We start from the raw sequence: 21,080 nt of genomic DNA on the forward strand, positions 1-21,080 counted from the left end.
GGGTAAAATCAATCTGTATTAGGTTTGAAATTTTAAATATTACATGATTAAGTTACAAACATACAGTATTTAAAGAAGACTCAAAATTATTGCATGCACATTGGAATTTCCAAAATATCCTTACAACTATTTCCAGATAGATTATAAAATACAAGTATTTTAGTAAAAATAATTTATTTTCATGGAAGGAACACATTAAATAATCTGAAAATTATATGCAATGTTGAACTGCTTCCTGAAAAATTTAAACAGAATACTTCATGAATCATGGAACCTTTTGATATAAAAATATGATTGGCAATTTAATCATTAAAAATAATAAATGTGTTTAATACATTCAAAACCACATTTGATTGATTTGAGATTTGTCCTAGTAGTATGCAATATAATTATTTTAGAAAAATTATTTCCAATGAAATATGAGTCCATATTTTAAATGTGTCCACTCATTTTGAACATCTGTTTACTTAGCCTACAACTTATTTGTAAAATTATATCACTATGGGCACATTGAACGAATTTTGTATATGAAATAGGATTCTTTTATTCTTGTAGCATGAGTTGCACTCATAGTTAGCCACCTTTAGGAAGTATTGATGCCTATGATTTACATCTCTAAGTAATTCTTAGGACAAACCCTGTTTAATGCTATTTTTTTAAAAAAAGTATAGTCCTAAAAAAAACTAATCTGTAGTTCAACTAACAAAACTCAACCTGATTTAAGAATAGTTGTGTTTGGTAAGAAATGTATGCTTTAGTTTTAGATAAGCCTAAATGGATAGATATTCTACAAATGAAAACATACTTATTTCCTAAAATTACCTTTGCTTAGTGTCTTTATATATCAAGTCAAAATGAGATTTTACAACTAAATGCTTCCAATAACATGACTAAATATTTGACTCTTTGGACTTGATTTTCTGTCACTTGTATCTTTTCAAATTGTTGTATATTTCATGATTTTTCTAACACAGAAAATCAAATGAATAAGGTAACTGTAAAGAAGGTTTAAGAGAGGTGATATTAAATAAAATTCACCAAGGATGATAGAGATTATCTTCATATGGAACTGAAGTGCTTCAGTAACATAAGTACCATGATTATCTTATATATATTTTTTATCACCAACACTGTCTGCTAGTTTTTGCACAACTTCTAAGCGGAAATTGGTTTCTTGGTGTATATTCAGTTCTCTTTAGGCAGTTACATTCGATTTGATCTTGTAAAGTGGCTGCCAGGAATTCTGTCAGAAACAAAATATTTATGAGTTAAACAGTGGTGACAATTTCTTAATGGATCAGCTAACTTAAGGTAATTCTGAAGTAAATAATTTTTGTATTTTATATGTGTACAATTTCAAAAAGACACCACAAGAGAGAAAAATATCATGAGGATAACTCATTGATATAAAAATATGATATTAACATAAAGTGAAGTGCAAGTCGCTCAGTCATGTCCAACTCTTTGCAACCCCATGGGACTGTAGCCTGCCAGGCTCCTCTGTACATGGAATTCTTCAGGCCAGAATACTGGAGTGAATTGCCATTGCCTTCTCCAGGGAATCTTCCTAACCAGGAATTGAACTGGGGACTCCTGCATTGCAGATTATCAGCTGAGCTACCAGGGAAGCCCGTGATATCAACATAGTATACTCAGTAAATATATACTTAGTGAGACATGCCTGATTATAGCAGGAAAGTCAGTACAGCAAGAGCCAGGCTTAATAGGTGTTCCAGAGATTGGCTACAAAGAAGCTGCTAAGTCACTTCAGTCGTGTCCAACTCTGTGCAACCCCATAGAAGGCAGCCCACCAGGCTCCCCCGTCCCTGGGATTCTCCAGGCAAGAACACTGGAGTGGGTTGCCATTTCCTTCTCCAATGCGTGAAAGTGAAGTTGCTCAGTTGTGTCTGACCCTCAGCGACCCCATGGACTGCAGCCCACCAGTCTCCTCTGTCCATGGGATTTTCCAAGCAAGAGTACTGGAGTGGGGTGCCATTGCCTTCTCCGACAAAGAAGCTAGAGGGCAAATATTAACTGGAAATCTGGGTGGATAGGCTTTGGCAGCAGAGTGAAATCTTAATAAGAATATCAGGTTCCTTGGCCTTCAGCTGGTCTCTAAGGACTAGGATCCAAACTGGAGGAAGGGCAAGTGGGAATTATAAGAAGTCTGAAGAATTTACATAATTCTCAGCCTTTGTGATTTCAGAGTTGAATTTATCTGTTGTTTAAAATATAAGTGAACTGCTTTGCATATTCAGGAAGGAGAAATGACTTGGAAGACAATACAATTAAAAGTGGTTCCCATAGTTGTTTCAATATTCCCTCACATAAGTACAAGGTGAGCACTATTCTACCTTGAAAGCCATTTCTGTTTGAATTATGATGTATATGCTGGACTTTGAGAAAGATTTGGTGAATGTGAGAGAATAAGCCTTATGCTGACAGTCTTCCCCCAGCTCACAGAGTAAATACATAATAGTATATAACAATATTTCCTATTTCTATACGTGATTAGCAAATTTGGGAGGTTTTATGATGAGAAGCAGACACTTTACTGTCTGAGCCACCAGGGAAGTCTATTTCTGCTTTATTGACTATGCCAAAGCCTTTGACTGTGTGGATCACAATAAACTGTGGAAAGCTCTGAAAGAGATGGGAATACCAGACCACCTGACCTGCCTCTTGAGAAACCTATATGCAGGTCAGGAAGCAACAGTTAGAACTGAACATGGAACAACAGACTGCTTCCAAATAGGAAAAGGAGTATGTCAAGGCTGTATACTGTCACCCTGCTTATTTAACTTATATGCAGAGTACATCATGAGAAACACTGGGCTGGAAGAAGCACAAGCTGGAATCAAGATTGCTGGGAGAAATATCAATAACCTCAGATCTGCAGATGACACCACCCTTATGGCAGAAAGTGAAGACGAACTAAAAATCCTCTTGATGAAAGTGAAAGAGGAGAGTGAAAAAGTTGGCTTAAAACTCAACATTCAGAAAACGAAGATCACGGCATCTGGTCCCATCACTTCATGGCAGATAGATGAGGAAACAGTGTCAGACTTTATTTTTTTGGGTTCCAAAATCACTGCAGATGGTGACTGCAGCCATGAAATTAAAAGACGCTTACTCCTTGGAAGGAAAGTTATGACCAACCTAGATAGCATATTGAAAAGCAGAGACATTACTTTGCCAACAAAGGTCCATCTAGTCAAGGCTATGGTTTTTCCTGTGGTCATGTATGGATGTGAGAGTTGGACTGTGAAGAAAGATGAGTGCCGAAGAATTGAAGCCTTTGAACTGTGGTGTTGGAGAAGACTCTTGAGAGTCCCTTGGACTGCAAGGAGATCCACCCAGTCCATTCTGAAGGAGATCAGCCCTGGGATTTCTTTGGAAGGACTGATGCTAAAGCTGAAACTCCAGTACTTTGGCCACCTCATGCGAAGAGTTGACTCATTGGAAAAGACTCTGATGCTGGTAGGGATTGGGGGCAGGAGGAGAAGGGGATGACAGAGGATGAGATGGCTGGATGGCATCACCGACTCGATGGACATGAGTTTGAGTAAACTCCAGGAGTTGGTGATGGACAGGGAGGCCTGGCGTGCTGTGATTCATGGGGTCGCAAATAGTCGGACACGACTGAGTGACTGAACTGAACTGATGATAAGAAGTGATATTAAAACACAGAATAGCTTTACCTTCCCTCATCCTGGTTGCTCTGGTACATCTGTGCACTTGGAGATGCCATATTCTGGTGCGATAAAAGAGATGGAGAGAGATTTATCCCCCTGAGTTGCCGAAAAGCTATTTCTGCATGGATGCTCCGAGGATTATTTGTTAGAATCCCTGCGTTCTTGGATTTTTTGTCTGAAATTAGAATTATGAAACAATGAAAGGCATTAATAAAATAAGCTATGGTTGTCCTTCAATTGACTGTATGCTATACACATTTCACAGCATGAATTAAAAATTTTAAATAAAAGTTAAAATTGGAATATATTTCTAGCACTTAAATGCTGTTTAAATTTTTCTGAGTTAGTGAATCAATTTGATATTTTCTTGGTAATTTTAAAAAATATAAATATCCAGAGCTGTGTGCTGTAAAGAAATACATAGATAAAGTGACCATACTTCTCAAGCAAAAATTGGGGTACTATACTCAGAAAATAGGAAAAAAATAGGACTTTTCCAGAAAATCTTAAAAAGTAGTCGCACAATGAATCTTAAAGATATCTCAGGAAAAAATTATGGAAATGAATCCAGGGTTGAACTAATCCCCAACCCTCACCCCCACCCCCCAAAAAAGATACTGAAGACATTCCTGAAGATGATAGTGATGAAACTGTACTCTTAAGGAGGCTAATAACAATTTGGTATACCAGTTTTACTGATAGTTATGTCTTCTGGACAAAAGCATTAAAATTCTCACTATGATTAAATCTTAAAGCTATAAGGAAGCAGAAGTATAAAGAATAAGTTTAAAAATAACATCTTAGACTAAATTATATTGGATTTTTAAAAATTGAGTTTCTTTTTAGAATAATTGCATAGAAAGATCTACTATTCTTAGTAGGGTTTTAGATCATTTTATCATTATTGTGATACTCAGTTTTAGAATTTTATTGTCTAACAGTAGTCTGAGGCAAAGTGAGATGTTAAAAAGAATGGAAGAGGTGAGCCCTCAGGGAAAGAGTTGTTCAGTCACTAAGTCATGTCCGACTCTGCATCCCCATGGACTGTAGCACACCAGGTGCCCCTCTGCCTCCTTATCTCCGGGAGTTTCCCCAAGTTCATGTCCATTGAGTTGGTGATGCTATTTAACCATCTCATCCTCTGCTGCCCTCTTCTCCTTTTGCCTACAGTCTTTCCCAGCATCAGGGTCTTTTCCAATGAGTCAGCTCTTCGCAATCATATGGACAAAGTATTGGAGCTTCAGCTTCACCATCAGTCCTTCCAATGAGTATCCAGGGTTGATTTCCTTTAGCAATGACTGATTTGATCTCCTTGCAGTCCAAGATACTCTCAAGAGTCTTCTCCAACACCATAGTTCGAAAGCATCAATTCTTCGGTGCTCAGCCTCCTTTATAGTCCAACTCTCACGTCCATATATGACTACTGTAAAGACCATAGCTTTGACTATACAGACCTTCATTGGCAAAGTGATATCTCTGCTTTTTAATACACTATCTAATTTTGTCATAGCTTTCCTTCCAAGAAGCAAGGTCTTCTAGCTACCCCCAATTTCATAAAAATGATAGCCAGACAACATCTGGAATTAGGGAAAAGGCTTCATCTAAGCCTGAATGCAAATGTAATAATAGAATGAACCATTTCCATGCCTTGACATTTTAATATACTTTCTTCCTTTACAGAGCTACCTCTTGAAACACTTCCCTACTAATAGCTTCATGAATATACAAAATAATATTGTGGTTTCAAGGATGAAGTTTGATCTTCACTTTGTAAGACACGTTTTGAGCGCCAAGAGTCTGTTGTTATGAATATTTTTAAACCTCTACTTTTAGCAGAATGCACTACAGGTTTTAGTAGTCATTTGCTATGAAATACACAAAATGGAATAAAAGCTTTGAAAGGAAATACCAAGAAAAATCCAGTAAGTATCACAAAGTTCTAAGTGCAAGCAAATCTTTAACTACAACATATTAGTAGTTGAGTAGAACCAAAAAATACAATAGATTCTTTGAAATCAGAATGATCACATGAAACTTGAACACAAATTCACTTTTAGGAAGTGTAAATTTGTAAATTTAAAATAGGCAATTTTAAGTAGTATTAGAAATCAAAGTGAGATTTTTGTATCAAATGGAGTGTTTTTTTTGTTTTGTTTTTTACATTCATTCAGAAACTCTCAAAATACCTTCAACTTCAGGAGTTAAAGTGAAGTCAGATCCCAAGTAATGGCTAAATCCACCAGGCAGAAATACATTTGTTATCTTTATGGGAGGAGCTTTCATTTGGCTAAACGATGTACCATCCACAGGAGAGCTGGTAACAGGAATAAACTACATGATAAAAACAAAAGTTAAGAACACCTTGCCTCTAAAACTCAGATCAATAGGCTTAGCCTTACCACAAGCCCCATTTGAAATTCAACTTAAAATTTTTAGGTCAGAAATTAAATGGTTGCCTTAACTCAGAGTTGGTAGAGAGGCAAAAACAGTGAAATAGACAGCCTTTGGGGTCCTTAACCCCCCATCAGAACCTTATTTTTTTCAGACTGCATTGTACGCATCACAACAGTTTAGTGTGATGGCACCTCCCCATTCCAAAGGGTCCTAACATGGTAATATAAAATTAGGAAAATGAGAAATAAGCCTTTCCTCTTTTGTAATATCTTTTTTTCTGAACAGGAGTTTCTGGATGGTAAGAGTTATATCTTCTACATCCTTGTACTCCTCACATTACCTCTTCAATTGTCTTGCAGTTAATTAGTTTTTCAAAAACAAGTAAATAAAGTGGGGACTAAGGAAAGCATTTGGCTTCCCAGGCAGTGCAGTGGTAAAGAACCCGCCTGTCAATGCAAGAGACATAAGAGGTGTGGGTTTGATCCCTGAGTTGGTAAGATCCCCTGGAGGCGGGCATGGCAACCCACTCTAGTAGTCTTGTCTGAAGAATCCCACAGACCTAGAGGAGCCTGGTGGGCTATAGTCCGTGGGGTTGAAAAGAGTCAGACAGGAATGAAACGACTTAATATAAGAAAAGCATCTTACAAGAATCACTTTTAGTGAGTGCACTAACCCTCTAAACAGTGTTTACATTTTGTGTTAATTGAGAATTAAAGTGAAAGTGTTAGCTATTCAGTCCGACTCTGGGACCCCATGGACTATATCCCACCAGCCTCCTCTGTACACAGGATTTCCGAATTAAGAGGTTAAAGAGCTTCAGGAATCAACAAATTAAAAGAGCTTCAGGAATCAACAGATGGAGGAGAGGGGTATTATAGACTGGACACTATTAGTGTCACTAATAGTGTCACTGGACACTTATTAGAAATGTATGCCTGCTCTGTCTTTAGTAAGACTGACCTCGTTTATACTTTAAAAAATATGAATTCTGAATATATAATTCAATTTATCTAGAGATAAAGGCTTATGCATTTCTGTAAAATTATACATTTCCCTCATATTTCAGAAAATGTAACCAAAATGCAGCTTTGTCATGAGCACTAAGGTATCAGGCCTTTTAGTAAAGCAGATCCCAAATTCCTTAACTAATTCCTTCATTGGAGTTTCTTCCCATCACTAATCTAGAAAGCTGTCAAATTTCTTCTGAAACCAAAGCACCAAAATGTTATGGTTTAAAGGGCAACTTTAGATTTCATTTATTCCCTCTTTATTTGCTGTTAGAATAAAAGAACAACAGCAACTAAAACAAAGGACAATACATTCGAATGAACTGATAACACTTGAAAAGTATTCTATTCTTATGTCTTCTGAACAGCTAAATGAAATAATAACTCAATTTTGTTCTGGACAGGAAAATAAAAATTATTATTGTATCTTAAAAAATAGATTTATCTGAAATAAAGACTTCAAATACTCCCTTTATTTCACTAATCATATATAAATGAATATTAAAAAACCTAACTGTAAAATAAAATATATATATATATATAGGATAAATGGAAAGATATTCTTTCTATTCTTACATATGGCACTGATTCAAATAGCAAGAATAGGTATCTAGAATCACTGAAAACAAATCATAGTATGCTGCTGCTGCTAAGTCGCTTCAGTCGTGTCCGACTCTGTGTGACCCCATAGACGGCAGCCCACCAGGCTCTCCCATCCCTGGGATTCTCCAGGCAAGAACACTGGAGTGGGTTGCCATTTCCTTCTCCAATGCGTGAAAGTGAAGTCACTCAGTCGTGTCCGACCCTCAGCGACCCCATGGACTGTAGCCTTCCAGGCTCTTCTGTCCATGGGATTTTCCAGGCAAGAGTACTGGAGTGGGGTGCCATTGCCTTCTCTGAAATCATAGTATACACTGGGGGAAATGTTAGTTCACTATATGATAAATAGAAAAGAACCAAAAAAAACATTTAGTGAAATACACATCCATCAATGACTAAAATTTGAGTTTATGTTTTTTTTTTTTTTTGCTATATTAAACCAGTTAAAAATATATATGGAAACTGATATCTTTGAAGTTGCTCTGAGTGATTTCTTCATAAGGAATTTAGTATTTATGAAGTTATATGGAATTTTTTAAACGTAGCCAGCATTACCTTAAAATAGAATTTATAAAATTTAATGTTACAATTCATACAGGTCTCTCACTGGAGGCCTCACATATGTGGTATGGTAGACATTATAATGCTACCCCCCATCAAGATGTCCACATCCCAGTCTCCAAAACCTGTGAATGCTTTATGTGGTATAATGGACTGTACAGATATAATTAAATTAAGGATTTTGAGATGGGGAGATTATGCCGTATTAACTAGGTAGGCCCATCACAATCACAAACATCCTTATAACAATGGAGAGAAGATGTTATGATGGAAGCTGAGGCCAAAGTTATGCTATTTGTTGGAAGAGGGCCATGAGCCAAGGGATGCAGATAGCCTCTAGAAGGCTGAAAGGCAAAGACCAAATTCTCTTGAGGAGCTTCCAGAAGATATTGCAGCCCTGCCAATACTTGTGCTTTTAGCTCTACAGGACTAATTTTTGGACTTAGGATCTCTAGAAATTTAAGATAATAAATTTGTGTTGTCTGAAGATACTAAAATTGAGGTAATTTGTTATAACAGCAACAAGAAACTAAAGTTTCCTTTAGTTTTTCACTTCTGGAAGGAAGAAGTGACTTGCTTATGGAATATAAGAGAAAGGGAAAGGAAGCTTAAATCTTTGGACTAAATTTTATTTGTTCTCTTTTTAAAGACTAGAGACAGTGACAATAATTTTGGTAGATGACATTTAGATGGTGCTGTCAATTGTATCATATAGATTAGTAGCTAACATTGTTTTTCACAAAGCATAGTTCTTAGAAAAACTTTTGTAGATATAACCTGTATATGAACCAATTTCCTTTGCCTAATCTAGATAATCTTTATTAACATTGTACAACTGTAAGTTTCACATGTCTCTACAGCTATTTTGATCTATAATAGAATTCCCTTGGTTAATAAAAAAAAAGTCCAGGAAATAATAAGAATTAGACCTTTAAAAGATTTTAAAACATAAAAGTACATGGGCCCACCCATCTTTGGATGAAGGGCCAACGCCTTTTCTGTAAGGAAGTATCCTTTGCCTGGTATTTGGTCTGACTGATAAAGCCATCACAATTTCCAGTTTGGTTTCATTAAAGTAACAAGAATTCAACAACATATGGAGAAAATGTGAATACAAGAAACTGCCTAGATTTTTAAACATTTCCCCACATATTTTATCTGACTTTTTATAATTCTCTCCCTTATTTTGCAGGGTTTTTTTTCTCCCAACCTAATTTGATATTATTTGTGTATGTGTGTAGTTGATCTTTGTCCAGATTCTGCAGAGGATTTCATTTGGTTTTCAAAAAAACATGGAAATAATAATTTAAAATGTGTATTTGTATATCTATTTATTTAAAATAAAAGATTGGCGTAAGTTTTTGAAAAAACACAGCCAACTTTTAATAAATCTGTGATTCTATTGCTGAAGGCAGATGTCAGAGAGGAGCCTACTAGTATTAAATGCTAGGAATTGGTTAGTTTGTTTTATAGAGAGAATGGAGAGTGTGGGGTAAGCCAAGCATCTACAGTAGTCTTATCTCTTTCCTCTTCAATTAACTTTTAAAAGTAATCTTTGTTCACTGACTAATGCCCTTGCTCTCTGGCTTCAACTTACATTAGAGGTTTACTTACATTTCACTGCCCCACCCTAGTCCAGGTCTTCATAATTTCTCTCTTGGATTATCCTAAAAACCTCTTAGTTTATTTCTCTGCCTCTAGGCTTTTCTTCCTTAAACTTTTCAAAGGCACAGCTCTAATGATATTACTTCTTTGCTCAAAAACCATAGCTTTTCTGTGTTAAGTTTAGTCTTTTGAAGATGGCTATGAAAAATCCTGGTGGTCAATGATAGAATTACCAAATGATATGCTTCTGTGGCTTCTTCCCTCTCTAACCTCTTCCCTATCACAGTCAGATATCTTACTAGGATTCATGGGCAAAAGGTCCATGAACAATAAAACTCTTTCCATTTAGGAGATAGAAAGGGAAAGAGTTTTATTGGTAGTCACAGTTTATAAGAGTGATATGTTATAGTTTCTTAACTTCTAGCAGCACCTGACATATGGAACAAGAGGCACACGGTTTTAAATAACTTGCTCTACATTAAAGTATGTTTTTATAATGAACAGCTTTCCTAGTTTCTATGTGTGTGTATGTGCTCTATTCACCAGATCAAGCTGCTTTTGACAATAATCATTAAATACATACTAAAATAGTCTACAGAAGCATCATATACTAGATTTAAACATTTAAGTAAAAAACATGACATAATGTTCATCTACTACTAATTTATATATTTTAAAAGGAAAAGTGTAAATAATTATTACCGAATTTTTCTTTGCTTGTAGTTCAGAGAAGTGAAATTCAGCTTTTGCCCTATCATCTGAATTCACAGGAATTCCATCTAACATCTGTAAGTTAGGCAGTCGAAATATAAGCACGTGGCGATGTAGCATTTTTCTACAAATCTGAATAAAGTTAAAAGTAACAATTCATTCCTTAAAAAAGCTCTTTATTTCAATAATTAACCTTTATAGAGAAGGATATTTAGCACAGACAGCAAAGATGACAGGTAACAGCTAATATATAATATTAAATGATACAAATACAAAGTCCCTTTTAAAAAGATTTCTCAATTTTCTGTTACGCTAAATGAAGATAAGAGCTTTTTTTTTTAAACCAAAACTACCATGTGGAGGTTTAGTTTCTTTGAAGAGTATATGATATTGTTCATTAACTACAGGCAATCCCAACTCATGAATAGGATTATATTATAAAAGTTTACTTATAAGTAATTAGTTTGAAACTTACAATTTCCCATAGGTACTATGCAATTTAATTCAATGCATATCTGTTGAACTGTATGAATCATCACTTCATAGTGTTAACCTACTCTAAAATTACTTGCATATATGCATGAGAAAGTGTGTGAAAGAGTTAACATAGTCAGTTTGAGGCTGTTAACTTTAGAAGGATCTGTTTGCAAGGGTAAGTTTTAACAAGTGTTTGGTACTTGGATTTTGGAAGATTTCCCACCATTCCTTAAGTGATAAAGGTAATTCATTATGCCTAGACTACTTTTACAAACAGTAAGATTCTTGTGCAACCTGCTTTCCTTCTCAGGTCCTGGAATTTTTGTATGTGATAGGCAGAGGGTACCTATGTGACAAGCCTCCAAAAAAAATCCTTGAAATCCATTAAATCTAATGGGATTTCCTGGTCAGAAAACAACATTTGTTATTGGGTGAGGAGTGTACACTGTGTGATTCCCTCATGTGAGGAAAAAAGCATAAGGAAGCTTGCACATGGATTCCTTGACTCTGGTTATGTTTTTTTCTTCATCACCTCGCTTTGTATCCTCATTATGTCACAGTAATAAACCTTTAGCCATGAGTACAACTATATGCTAAGTCCCATGACTTTTAGCAAATCTTCTAGCAAATCTCTGAATATGGATATGATCTGGGGGACTGACAACACAGATGTATGCAGCACTGTTTGTGATTGAAAGAAAGGAAGGAAGGAAGAAAGAAACATTATCAAAAGGGAATAAATAATCTATTTTTTTAATGTAGTAGATACATATATATTAATGAAGAGTGATCTCTAAGTCATAAATTGAGTTTAAAAAATAACCACATTCTAGGCCACAAAGCAAGTTTCATAAAACCAAATACTGTATAAAATGTCTCTTCTGATTAAAATATAGCAACACTAGAAATAAATGACAAAGAGATAACTAGAAATACATAACAGGTTTGAAATTATCACACTTCAATAATTCACAGTTAAAGAAGAAATCTTTTGTAAAGTAGATTCTAAGAAATAACTGGGAAAACACTACATATCAAAACTTTTAGGCTGTTGCTAAAGCAGTATTTTGTATCCTAACATTTATTAATTTAGAAGAAATATTAAAAGTTAATGAGTAGGCATTCTACTACTTCAGATTTTTTTTAAAGTAATTCCAAGAAACTAAAGATAGAGGGTAGAAATTAATGAACTAAAAAAAGAAAAATTATACTTGATAAATCCAAAATATGGTTATTTGAAGAGACTAGTACGATAGTAAGACTCCTCAAATACAAGAGCGAAAAAGCAAAAAAAAAATAATTTAGCTATGAAATAGGTGACAAAACACAGATATAATCAAGATTTTAAAAATTTATGAAAGTATTATGATGGAAGTACATTTAAAAGTTAGATAAAAGGACAATTTTATTGAAAAATGTAAGTTCTCAATATTGAACTTAGTATCTGTTCTTAATGGAGAAGGAAATGGCAACCCACTCCAGTATTCTTGCCTAGAGAATCCTGTGGACGGAGGAGCCTGGTGGGCTACTATCCATAGGGTCACACAGAGTCAGACATGACTGCAGCGACTTAGCATGCATGCATGCATTGGAGAAGGAAATGGCAACCCACTCCAGTATTCTTACCTGGAGAATCCCAGGGACAGAGGAGCCTGGTGGGCTGCCGTCTATTGGGTCGCATAGAGTCGGACACGACTGAAGTGACTTAGCAGCAGCAGCAGCGTATGTTCTTAAGTATACTGTAGTATATGTTCTTATCAGTTTAATAGAAAATGACAAGATATATATCCAATTCAGTTCAGTCTCTCAGTCGTGTCAGAGAATTTGAATAAGTTGTTCAAAGTCTAACTTCAAAAAATATTAAGTTCAGATGGTTTTAGAGATAAGATCTAATTATCCTTCAAGGAACATACAAGTCTTCTTTTATATAAATTAATTCACAGACTAGAAAAAGAGAGGAAGTGGAAGTGAAAGTCACTCAGTCATGTCCGACTCTTTGTGACCCCATGGACTATATAGTCCATGGCATTCTCCAGGCCAGAATACTGAAGTGGATAGACAGTTCCCTTCTCCAAGAGATCTTCCCAACCCAGGGATCAAACCAAGGTCTCCTGCATTGCAGGTGGATTCTTTACTAGCCAAGCCACCAGGGAAGCCCAAGAATACTGTAGTGGGTAGCCTATCCCTTCTCCAGGGGGTCGGTCCTCCCAACCCAGGAATTGACCCAGGGTCTCCTGCAATGCAGGCAGATTCTTTACCAACTGAGCTACCAGGGAAGTTCAACATATCTCTATGGAAATAAGTAAAATTATTATGATTTTATTCTCTTATGCTATTCTTTTCAAGTTGATCAATGCTGTTTTGCCTCATAAAATTAATTGGAGAGTTCTCTCTAGCTCAGCTGGTAAAGAATCTGCCTGCAATGGCAGGAGACCCTGGTTTGATTCCTGAGTCAGAAAGATTCCCCTGGAGAAGGGATAGGCTACCCCACTCCAGTATTCTTGGGCTTCCCTGGTGGCTCAGCTGGTAAAGAATCTGCCTGCAATGTGGGAGACCTGGGTTCAATCCCTGGGTTGGGAAGATCTCCTGGAGAAGGGAAAGGCTACCCATTCCAGTATTCTGGCCTGGAGAATTCCATGGACTGTATAGTCCATGGGGTCACAAATATGTTACATGAAATTTTAACAAATGAATCCAGTAAAGTATAAAAGATGACCAAGTAATATTCATCCCAGGAATTTAAGGATGGTTTAGCACTATATTCTATTAATTTAATTTGCATATTAACAGATTAAAGATAAATACTATATTACCAATTAGTTAAAATCCAGTGTCCATTCCTGATAAGAACAAGTTGCAAACTGGAATTAGAAAGGGACTGCCTTAAAATGCTGAAGGTTATCTACCCATGGCCTATAGCAAACATCATATTTAATAGTGACAATTTAGAAGCATTCTTTGAAGTCAGTAACTGTGAGTGTGTTTATTGAATACTGTACTAGACGTCCTAGTCAGTACACTGAGAGGTGTAAAGGAAATAAAACCGTATAGATTGGAAAGAAAGATTAGAGTCATTGTTTGCAAATATTATGATTGTCTACAGAGAAAATCCAACAAAATTTACAATCCATTAGAATTTAAGAGAGAGTTCAGAAGCTATTTGGATAAAGAGTAATATGCAAAAAATCAGAATTTCTATACTCTAGCAGCAAACAACTAGAAAAATATAAAAAAGATATTGTTTAAAACAGCTGTTAAAGGAACAGAAATGAAAAAAAATATAACAACAGGATGATTAAACCAAAGATGACTAAAACTTTTAGGAGAAAATCACAGACCTTTATTGAAGGACATAAAATAAACATAGGGATATTTACATTTGTGAATTAGAAGAATGAAAGCTAAAAATATTGGGGGAGACTGCTTACTGTGTTTCTTTCTTGGTGGAAGTAACTCTGTGATGTGGCATTACGGCTGTCTCAGTCCCTTCACTCCTCTACTTGGGGAAGTAGAGTGACTTAACTGATAAATCTGGGAAGATTAAACTGGTCATTTAGTTCCTGTCTTTTATCTTCAGAAAGAGCTTATTGCTTTTGCTCCTGCAGGAGAAGCTCTCCTTCCATGTGGAAAGGCCTCAGTCAAACCATTCCCGCTACTGAGTCATCAGGATTAATTCTGGCAACTGTTGGCAGGGCCATTTGGCTTTGTCAAAATTCTAAACTAAGCAAAACACTCTCACTTCTCTGTCTGCCACGGTCACATTTCTCAGTTTGTTCAAATTTTAGGTGAGTAAGGGTGGTTGCTTATTTTATCCCTTCAAAGACTCCAACAGTAAAAGTGGCAATTTTCCCCCAAATTAATTTATAAATACAATGCAATTCCAATTCCCAATTAAATTATCAACAAGATTCTCAGATAACTTGAGAAGCTGTTCCCTGAGACTCACAGGAAGTGTAAAGGTCCAAGGATAGCTAAGACAGTGAAGGAAAAAAGAGAGAAGAAGGAGGAGAGGGAAAATTAGAGGTTCCTACTCAACCGGATATCAAGACTTACTATAAAACTTAAGTAATTAACATAGACTGATAATGTTATAGGGACTGACAAATAGACCAATGAATACAAAATAGAACCAAGAAGTAGACCCTGTTGTATATGACAATGGCAATTTATATTGTAATCAGTTGGAAGAAGACACTAGTCAATAAGTTGTATTTGTCAATAATAAATTGGATAACTTGTCTGTGCATGTGGAAACAGATAAAATTAAATATTTTATCACAGTATATAAAAATAAATTATATACAACTATAGATTATATTTAAAGTAAATTAACTGATAAATTAGAAAAATAACACTCACTGGATTGCCATAAACTGTAAGTTCTCTGAGGGAAGATATACCATCAAGTTTTTCCAGTTCTGCCATATCCTATTAAAAATTAAGCAGTAAATTATTATTTGGTTATCCAACATCTTCAAATATATGCTGATTTGAAGTTATTATATGTAGGTGCTGGACTGTAACAAGTTGAATCTTCTGAAATGAGCTTGAGTGACAATATTCTGTATTGTTGATTAAAGATAGATCTGTTTACTATTGATTTCAAATACATGATTGGGTAAAGATGATGTGCCAACATGGAAAACAGGCCACACAGCAGCCCTTGTTAGGAAAGACCCTATTTTTTCAGAAGAGTTATGATCTATTCTAAAACTCAGATTGTATTTGGTTAATTCCTAAGAGGACTGACCTAGATGTATGGAAAAGGAGGTGAATTCTAGTCTAAACAATTTCAAAGGTATATATCAAGCACAACCTTAACCAGGATGGAGCATGTCATGTTGAATGGACTGAATACTGACATATTTGCTGGGAATATATATGGTAGAAAAACTGCTTCTCTAATTAAATGAGTTGCTTTTGCTACTGAATGGGATTATTTATCATTATTTAACATTGGTGAAAGTTTGCAAATACATTTTTGTTTTTGCAAAGTTATTTTTAAAAACGCTATTGCTGACAAAATTTAGGCAACACAATCAGCTTAAGGTGGTTGCTGCTGCTGCTGCTAAGTCACTTCAGTCGTGTCCGACTCTGTGTGACCCCATAGATGGCAGCCCACCAGGCTCCCCTGTCCCTGGGATTCTCCAGGCAAGAACACTGGAGTGGGGTGCCATTGCCTTCTCCAATGCATGAAAGTGAAAAGTGAAAGTGAAGTCGCTCAGTTGTGTCCGACTCTTAGCGACCCCATGGACTGCAGCCTTCCAGGCTCTTCCATCCATGGGATTTTCCAGGCAAGAGTACTGGAGTGGGGTGCCATTGCCTTCTCCATAAGGTGGTTGCTAGTTCACAGTAATGAAACGGTTCTTGATATGCTCCTATTCTTATTTGGAATGCCAAGTAGGTTTAGCCAATTCATCGAGTAACTATAAAAAAAATTTACACCTATTTTAGAGAAGGCCCCAAACCATGTGTATCCTTGAAATTATTAGTAAAGCTTGATACTGGGTAAAGTCTCAGATTCATATAAGTCTGATTTGACAAATCCTTTGTGTTAGCTCAATTTCTATCACTGAAAAGAGTTCCTACAGGAACGCAATTTTCCTAATTTAGATTTCTTCTAGATAAAGCTTTGAAAGAACTGTTGCCAGCTTTGGCATTCATCTTCTCAGATGAATGTTGTTTGAACCTTGATATATTGATTGTATGTTACTTTCTCTGTATATATATTTCCTAGTTGCTAGGTAGAAAAGGGTACTGCTCAGGCTTTTATATCACTCCAGAAAATCTTCCTGAACTTCAGCAAGTAGAGCCACAAACAAATATTAATCATGTATCTACTATGTACCAGGCACAATGCTATATACTAATACAAATTTGGGCAAGAAAGACTTGGTCCCTGCCCTTGTGGGGCAGTACACAGTTCAGTTTGTCTTCAAGGTTGTCTTAGAGGTATGGGAAGAAATAACAAAATTGGTACAAGGAGGGCTAACCAATCATCAGCGAAATACTAAGAGAAATGTTAGGATTGTGTATGATTATGTGTATACTTATCTGCATACTATCTCAGAAGACAGCTTGGACAGGGCTGGTTGGGGCAGTGGCCTAATGGAAATAGGCTGAATTATGATCAGGTGAAACAAAGGCAGGAAGCCTTTAGTGGGGAAGATGAAACATTAAAGCCAAGTCAAAGTTCATTATCAGGAGTTGATTCAAACGTAACGTAGACCAAGTACAAATGTTAAGCTTAAAGGCCCAGAGGGAGTCTGGGGTTGAGATGCACAAACAGCTCGGACCAACAGCAGTCAGGAACTAAAAAGATCTCTTAGAGGATATCCAGGCAGATGCATGTGGGTTGGTCAGGTTTATAAGTCTAGAAGTAGGGTGAGCATTTCTGCATCCCAGAGTATTTACATGTCATATAAGTGATAAGTAGCTCACTAGCAAAATATTCATTGGTGTGTTTGACAGCTTTCTGTTTAGAGGGGTTAAGTCTTGCAAATCTTATAACAAAACAAAATAATGTTACCTGGATTTTATTATATCCTAGGAAGAGTTTCTCTAGTTTTACCAAAGGTTGTAATTTGCTCAGCTCTCGTAGTCTGTTTTCCTCCAGGTGAAGTGCCAACAGAGAGCTTGGTTTGGCAAAGGCACTGTCATTAAACGCTCTGATGCGGTTATGGTCCACTACCAATTCTTGAAGGACTTCTAAGTTGTCAAGTCCTTCAATTTGACTGATTTCATTTCCTGAAAAAAGGTAACTCATGATACGTCAAGTGAGCCCAAACTGAATAAGTTAACTATCTTTGTTTAAATATTTTTATCAAATGATTTTTTAAAAGTGAAGTATTAAAAGAACATGTTTCCAAGGAGGAAAACATTAATTTATAGGAAGGTAGCATCATCATCAAATAATACTAGGTAAAATTATTCCTTTATGTGTGAAAGATCAAGATATGATGTAGAAAATGTAGTGAATTGACCCAATCTGTCTCTTCAACAGTTAAGTGCTACAATAGTTGATACTGATAAAAGTAGATGTATAAATGGTGCAAAAGATATGCTTCCTAGCTCATACAACTCAATAACAAGAAAAACAAGCAACCCAAATAAAAAATGGGCAGAAAACCTAAATAGACATTTCTCCAAAGAAGAAATACAGATGGCCAAGAGGCACATGAAAAGATGCTCAATATCACTCATTATTAGACAAAATGCAATTCATACTACAATGAAGTGCCACCTCACACTGATTAGAATGGCCATCATGAAAAAGTGCACAAATAGCAAATTCTGGAGAGGGTGTGGAGAAAAGGAAACCCTCTATACTACTGGTGGGAATATAAATTGGTGCAGACACTGTGGAGAACAGTATGGAGCTGCCTCAAAAAACTAAAAATAGAGTTGCCATATTATTCAGCAATCCCACTCCTAGGAATTTATCTGGAGAAAACAATAAATCAAAAAGATACTTCCACTCCAATGTTCACTGCAGCACTATTTACAAGAGCCACTTCCATTTACAAGACATGGAAACAACGTAAATGTCCATAGACAGATGAATGGATAAAGATGTGGTACATGTATACAACGGAATATTACTCGGCCATAAAAAAGAATGAAATAATTTCATTTGCAACTACATGAATGGACCTAGAGATTATCAGGCTAAGTGAAATAAGTCAAAAAGAGAAAGACAAATACCATATGATATCACTCATATGTGGGCTCTTGAGAGTCCCTTGGACTGCAAGGAGATCCAACCAGTCCATTTTGAAGGAGATCAGCCCTGGGATTTCTTTGGAAGGAATGATGCTAAAGCTGAAACTCCAGTACTTTGGCCACCTCATGCGAAGAGTTGACTCATTGGAAAAGACTCTGACGCTGGGAGGGACTGGGGGCAGGAGGAGAAGGGGACAACAGAGGATGAGATGGCTGGATGGCATCACTGACTTGACGGACCTGAGTTTGAGTGAACTCCAGGAGTTGTTGATGGACAGGGAGGCCTGGCGTGCTGGGATTCATGGGGTCGCAAAGAGTCGGACACAAGTGAGCGACTGAACTGAACTGAATCATCAGAAAACTGAGGGTCAGAGAAATTGTCTTGCTGAATGACATAACGGTAGCAACACTAGGCCTAACCTGGACCTTTTACAGTGCTGCTACTACTATGTCATTCAGTCTTTCACCCACTATTTATCCTCGTTTATTATTGGACTGAATTGTGTCTCCTCATATTTGTATGTTGAAGTCCTAATCCCTAGTCCCTCAGAATGTGACTGTATTTGGGTCTTCAAAGAGGTAACTAATATTAAATAAATGAGGTCATTCAGTTCAGTTCAGTTCAGTCGCTCAGTCGTGTCCGACTCTTTGCGACCCCATGAATCGCAGCACGCCAGGCCTCTCTGTCCATCACCAGCTCCCGGAGTTCACCCAGACTCATGTCCATCCAGTCAGTGATGCCATCCAGCCATCTCATCCTCTAGGTGAGCACTAATCCAGTATCACTGGTGTCTATATGAAGAGGAGATTAGGACATAGACACAGAGGGGAAGACCATGCAAAGATACAGAGTACAATTACAAGTAAAGAAAAGAGGCTGCAGAAGTGACCAACCCTGCTGACATCTTAATCTTGGACTCTGGCCAAAAACTGTGAGGAAATAAATTTTTGTTGTTTAAGTCATCCAGTCTGTGGTACTTTGTTATGGCAGTCCTAGAAAACTAATAAATTACTGAATATGTGATTCCACTTTCTTGGAATTCTTCTCTTTGTAAGTTAACATATTTCATAGAATTTAAGATGTCAACATTGTTAAGATATGTAAATATTTTGTGTATGCTAAGAAAGGGAAAAAAATCTCAGCTAGATAAACTATGCCATCAATTAAGGTACCACCTGATTTCAAGATGTTAAAATATTAAAGGGAATGTTTCAGAATGGATGAAATATGGGAAATTTATCTTATTTTATTTTATTCTTTAGAGAAATTGATAACATCATAACCTTCAATAAAATTGAAAAGAATTAAATCACACAATTAAATTGAAACATTACCAGTGTCTTACTTATAAATGAAAAGAAGTCTATTAAGTCAGATTAAGAAAAATGACTCAGTTGTAAGTCACTTTCAAAAAATTATGTATTTGAAAAAAAAATTATGTATTTGGACTGTCACTTTAAATACTTAAATCTAGTGGTATAAAAATCACATGAGATAGCTTTAAGTGTTGAATAATATCTACAGTAGCATGTTTTTGGGCATTATTCACTTTAGAATGCTCATTAAACATATTTAAGAAAGAGAACTCTAAAACAACAATGCTAAATGTGATTTCAGGGAACTTATATTTCTATGACTAGCGGAATTTGCCACTCTTTAAAAATTTCCACTTATTTAACTAGTTACATTTTAGATAAATTTAGCTCTTAATCCTTAAGAATCTAATTTGCTTCCCTACAGCCCCACCCTGCCCTTTCCCTAAAGACTTTTCTACCATCTTAGCAAATTTAATCCAGCAGGTGAAATGTAGGTTCATTAACTCTCTGATATATCCTGGCATGACCTTACCTTATTACTGCCCACATTTCTGTACTTCTCTACAGCTTTTTACCTCTTCTCCTTTTAAACTGACCTTAGAATTTTCTCTCTCCTCCTGTTCTGTATCTTTAACCTAACTGACCTCTTTCAATTCAGTTCAGTCGCTCAGTTGTGTCGGACTCTTTGCGACACCATGAATCACAGCACGCCAGGCCTCCCTGTCCATCACCAACTCCTGGAATTCACTCAGACTCACGTCCATCGAGTCAGTGATGCCATCCAGCCATCTCATCCTCTGTTGTCCCCTTCTCCTCCTGCCCCCAATCCCTCCCAGCATCAGAGTCTTTTCCAATGAGTCAACTCTTCGCACGAGGTGGCCAAGTACTGGAGTTTCAGCTTTAGCATCATTCCTTCCAAAGAACACCAGGGCTGATCTCCTTCAGAATGGACGAGTTGGATCTCCTTGCAGTCCAAGGGACTCTCAAGAGT

At 36.4% G+C, this 21,080-nt stretch overlaps 1 protein-coding gene across 1 annotated transcript in view; it reads right to left on the bottom strand.

Annotated features, from left to right (window-relative positions):
* Window positions 1–1,092: 1,092 nt before the first annotated feature.
* Window positions 1,093–21,080, bottom strand: part of LRRC9 (leucine rich repeat containing 9) — a 120,505-nt gene continuing 100,517 nt past the window's right edge. The window contains exons 28-33 of the mRNA XM_086320436.1: window positions 17,580–17,797; window positions 15,410–15,478; window positions 10,565–10,705; window positions 5,882–6,026; window positions 3,702–3,870; window positions 1,093–1,243 (exon numbers count right to left, since the gene is read on the bottom strand). Coding sequence (XP_086176562.1) covers window positions 1,204–1,243; window positions 3,702–3,870; window positions 5,882–6,026; window positions 10,565–10,705; window positions 15,410–15,478; window positions 17,580–17,797 — 782 coding nt within the window. The 3' untranslated portion in view covers window positions 1,093–1,203. The remainder of the gene's footprint in view (window positions 1,244–3,701; window positions 3,871–5,881; window positions 6,027–10,564; window positions 10,706–15,409; window positions 15,479–17,579; window positions 17,798–21,080) is intronic.

Source organism: Bos grunniens, chromosome 10, assembly GCF_055505025.1.
Source record: "Bos grunniens cultivar Pamir isolate PY7600 chromosome 10, Bosgru_T2T1.0, whole genome shotgun sequence".
Taxonomy (NCBI): domain Eukaryota; kingdom Metazoa; phylum Chordata; class Mammalia; order Artiodactyla; family Bovidae; genus Bos; species Bos grunniens.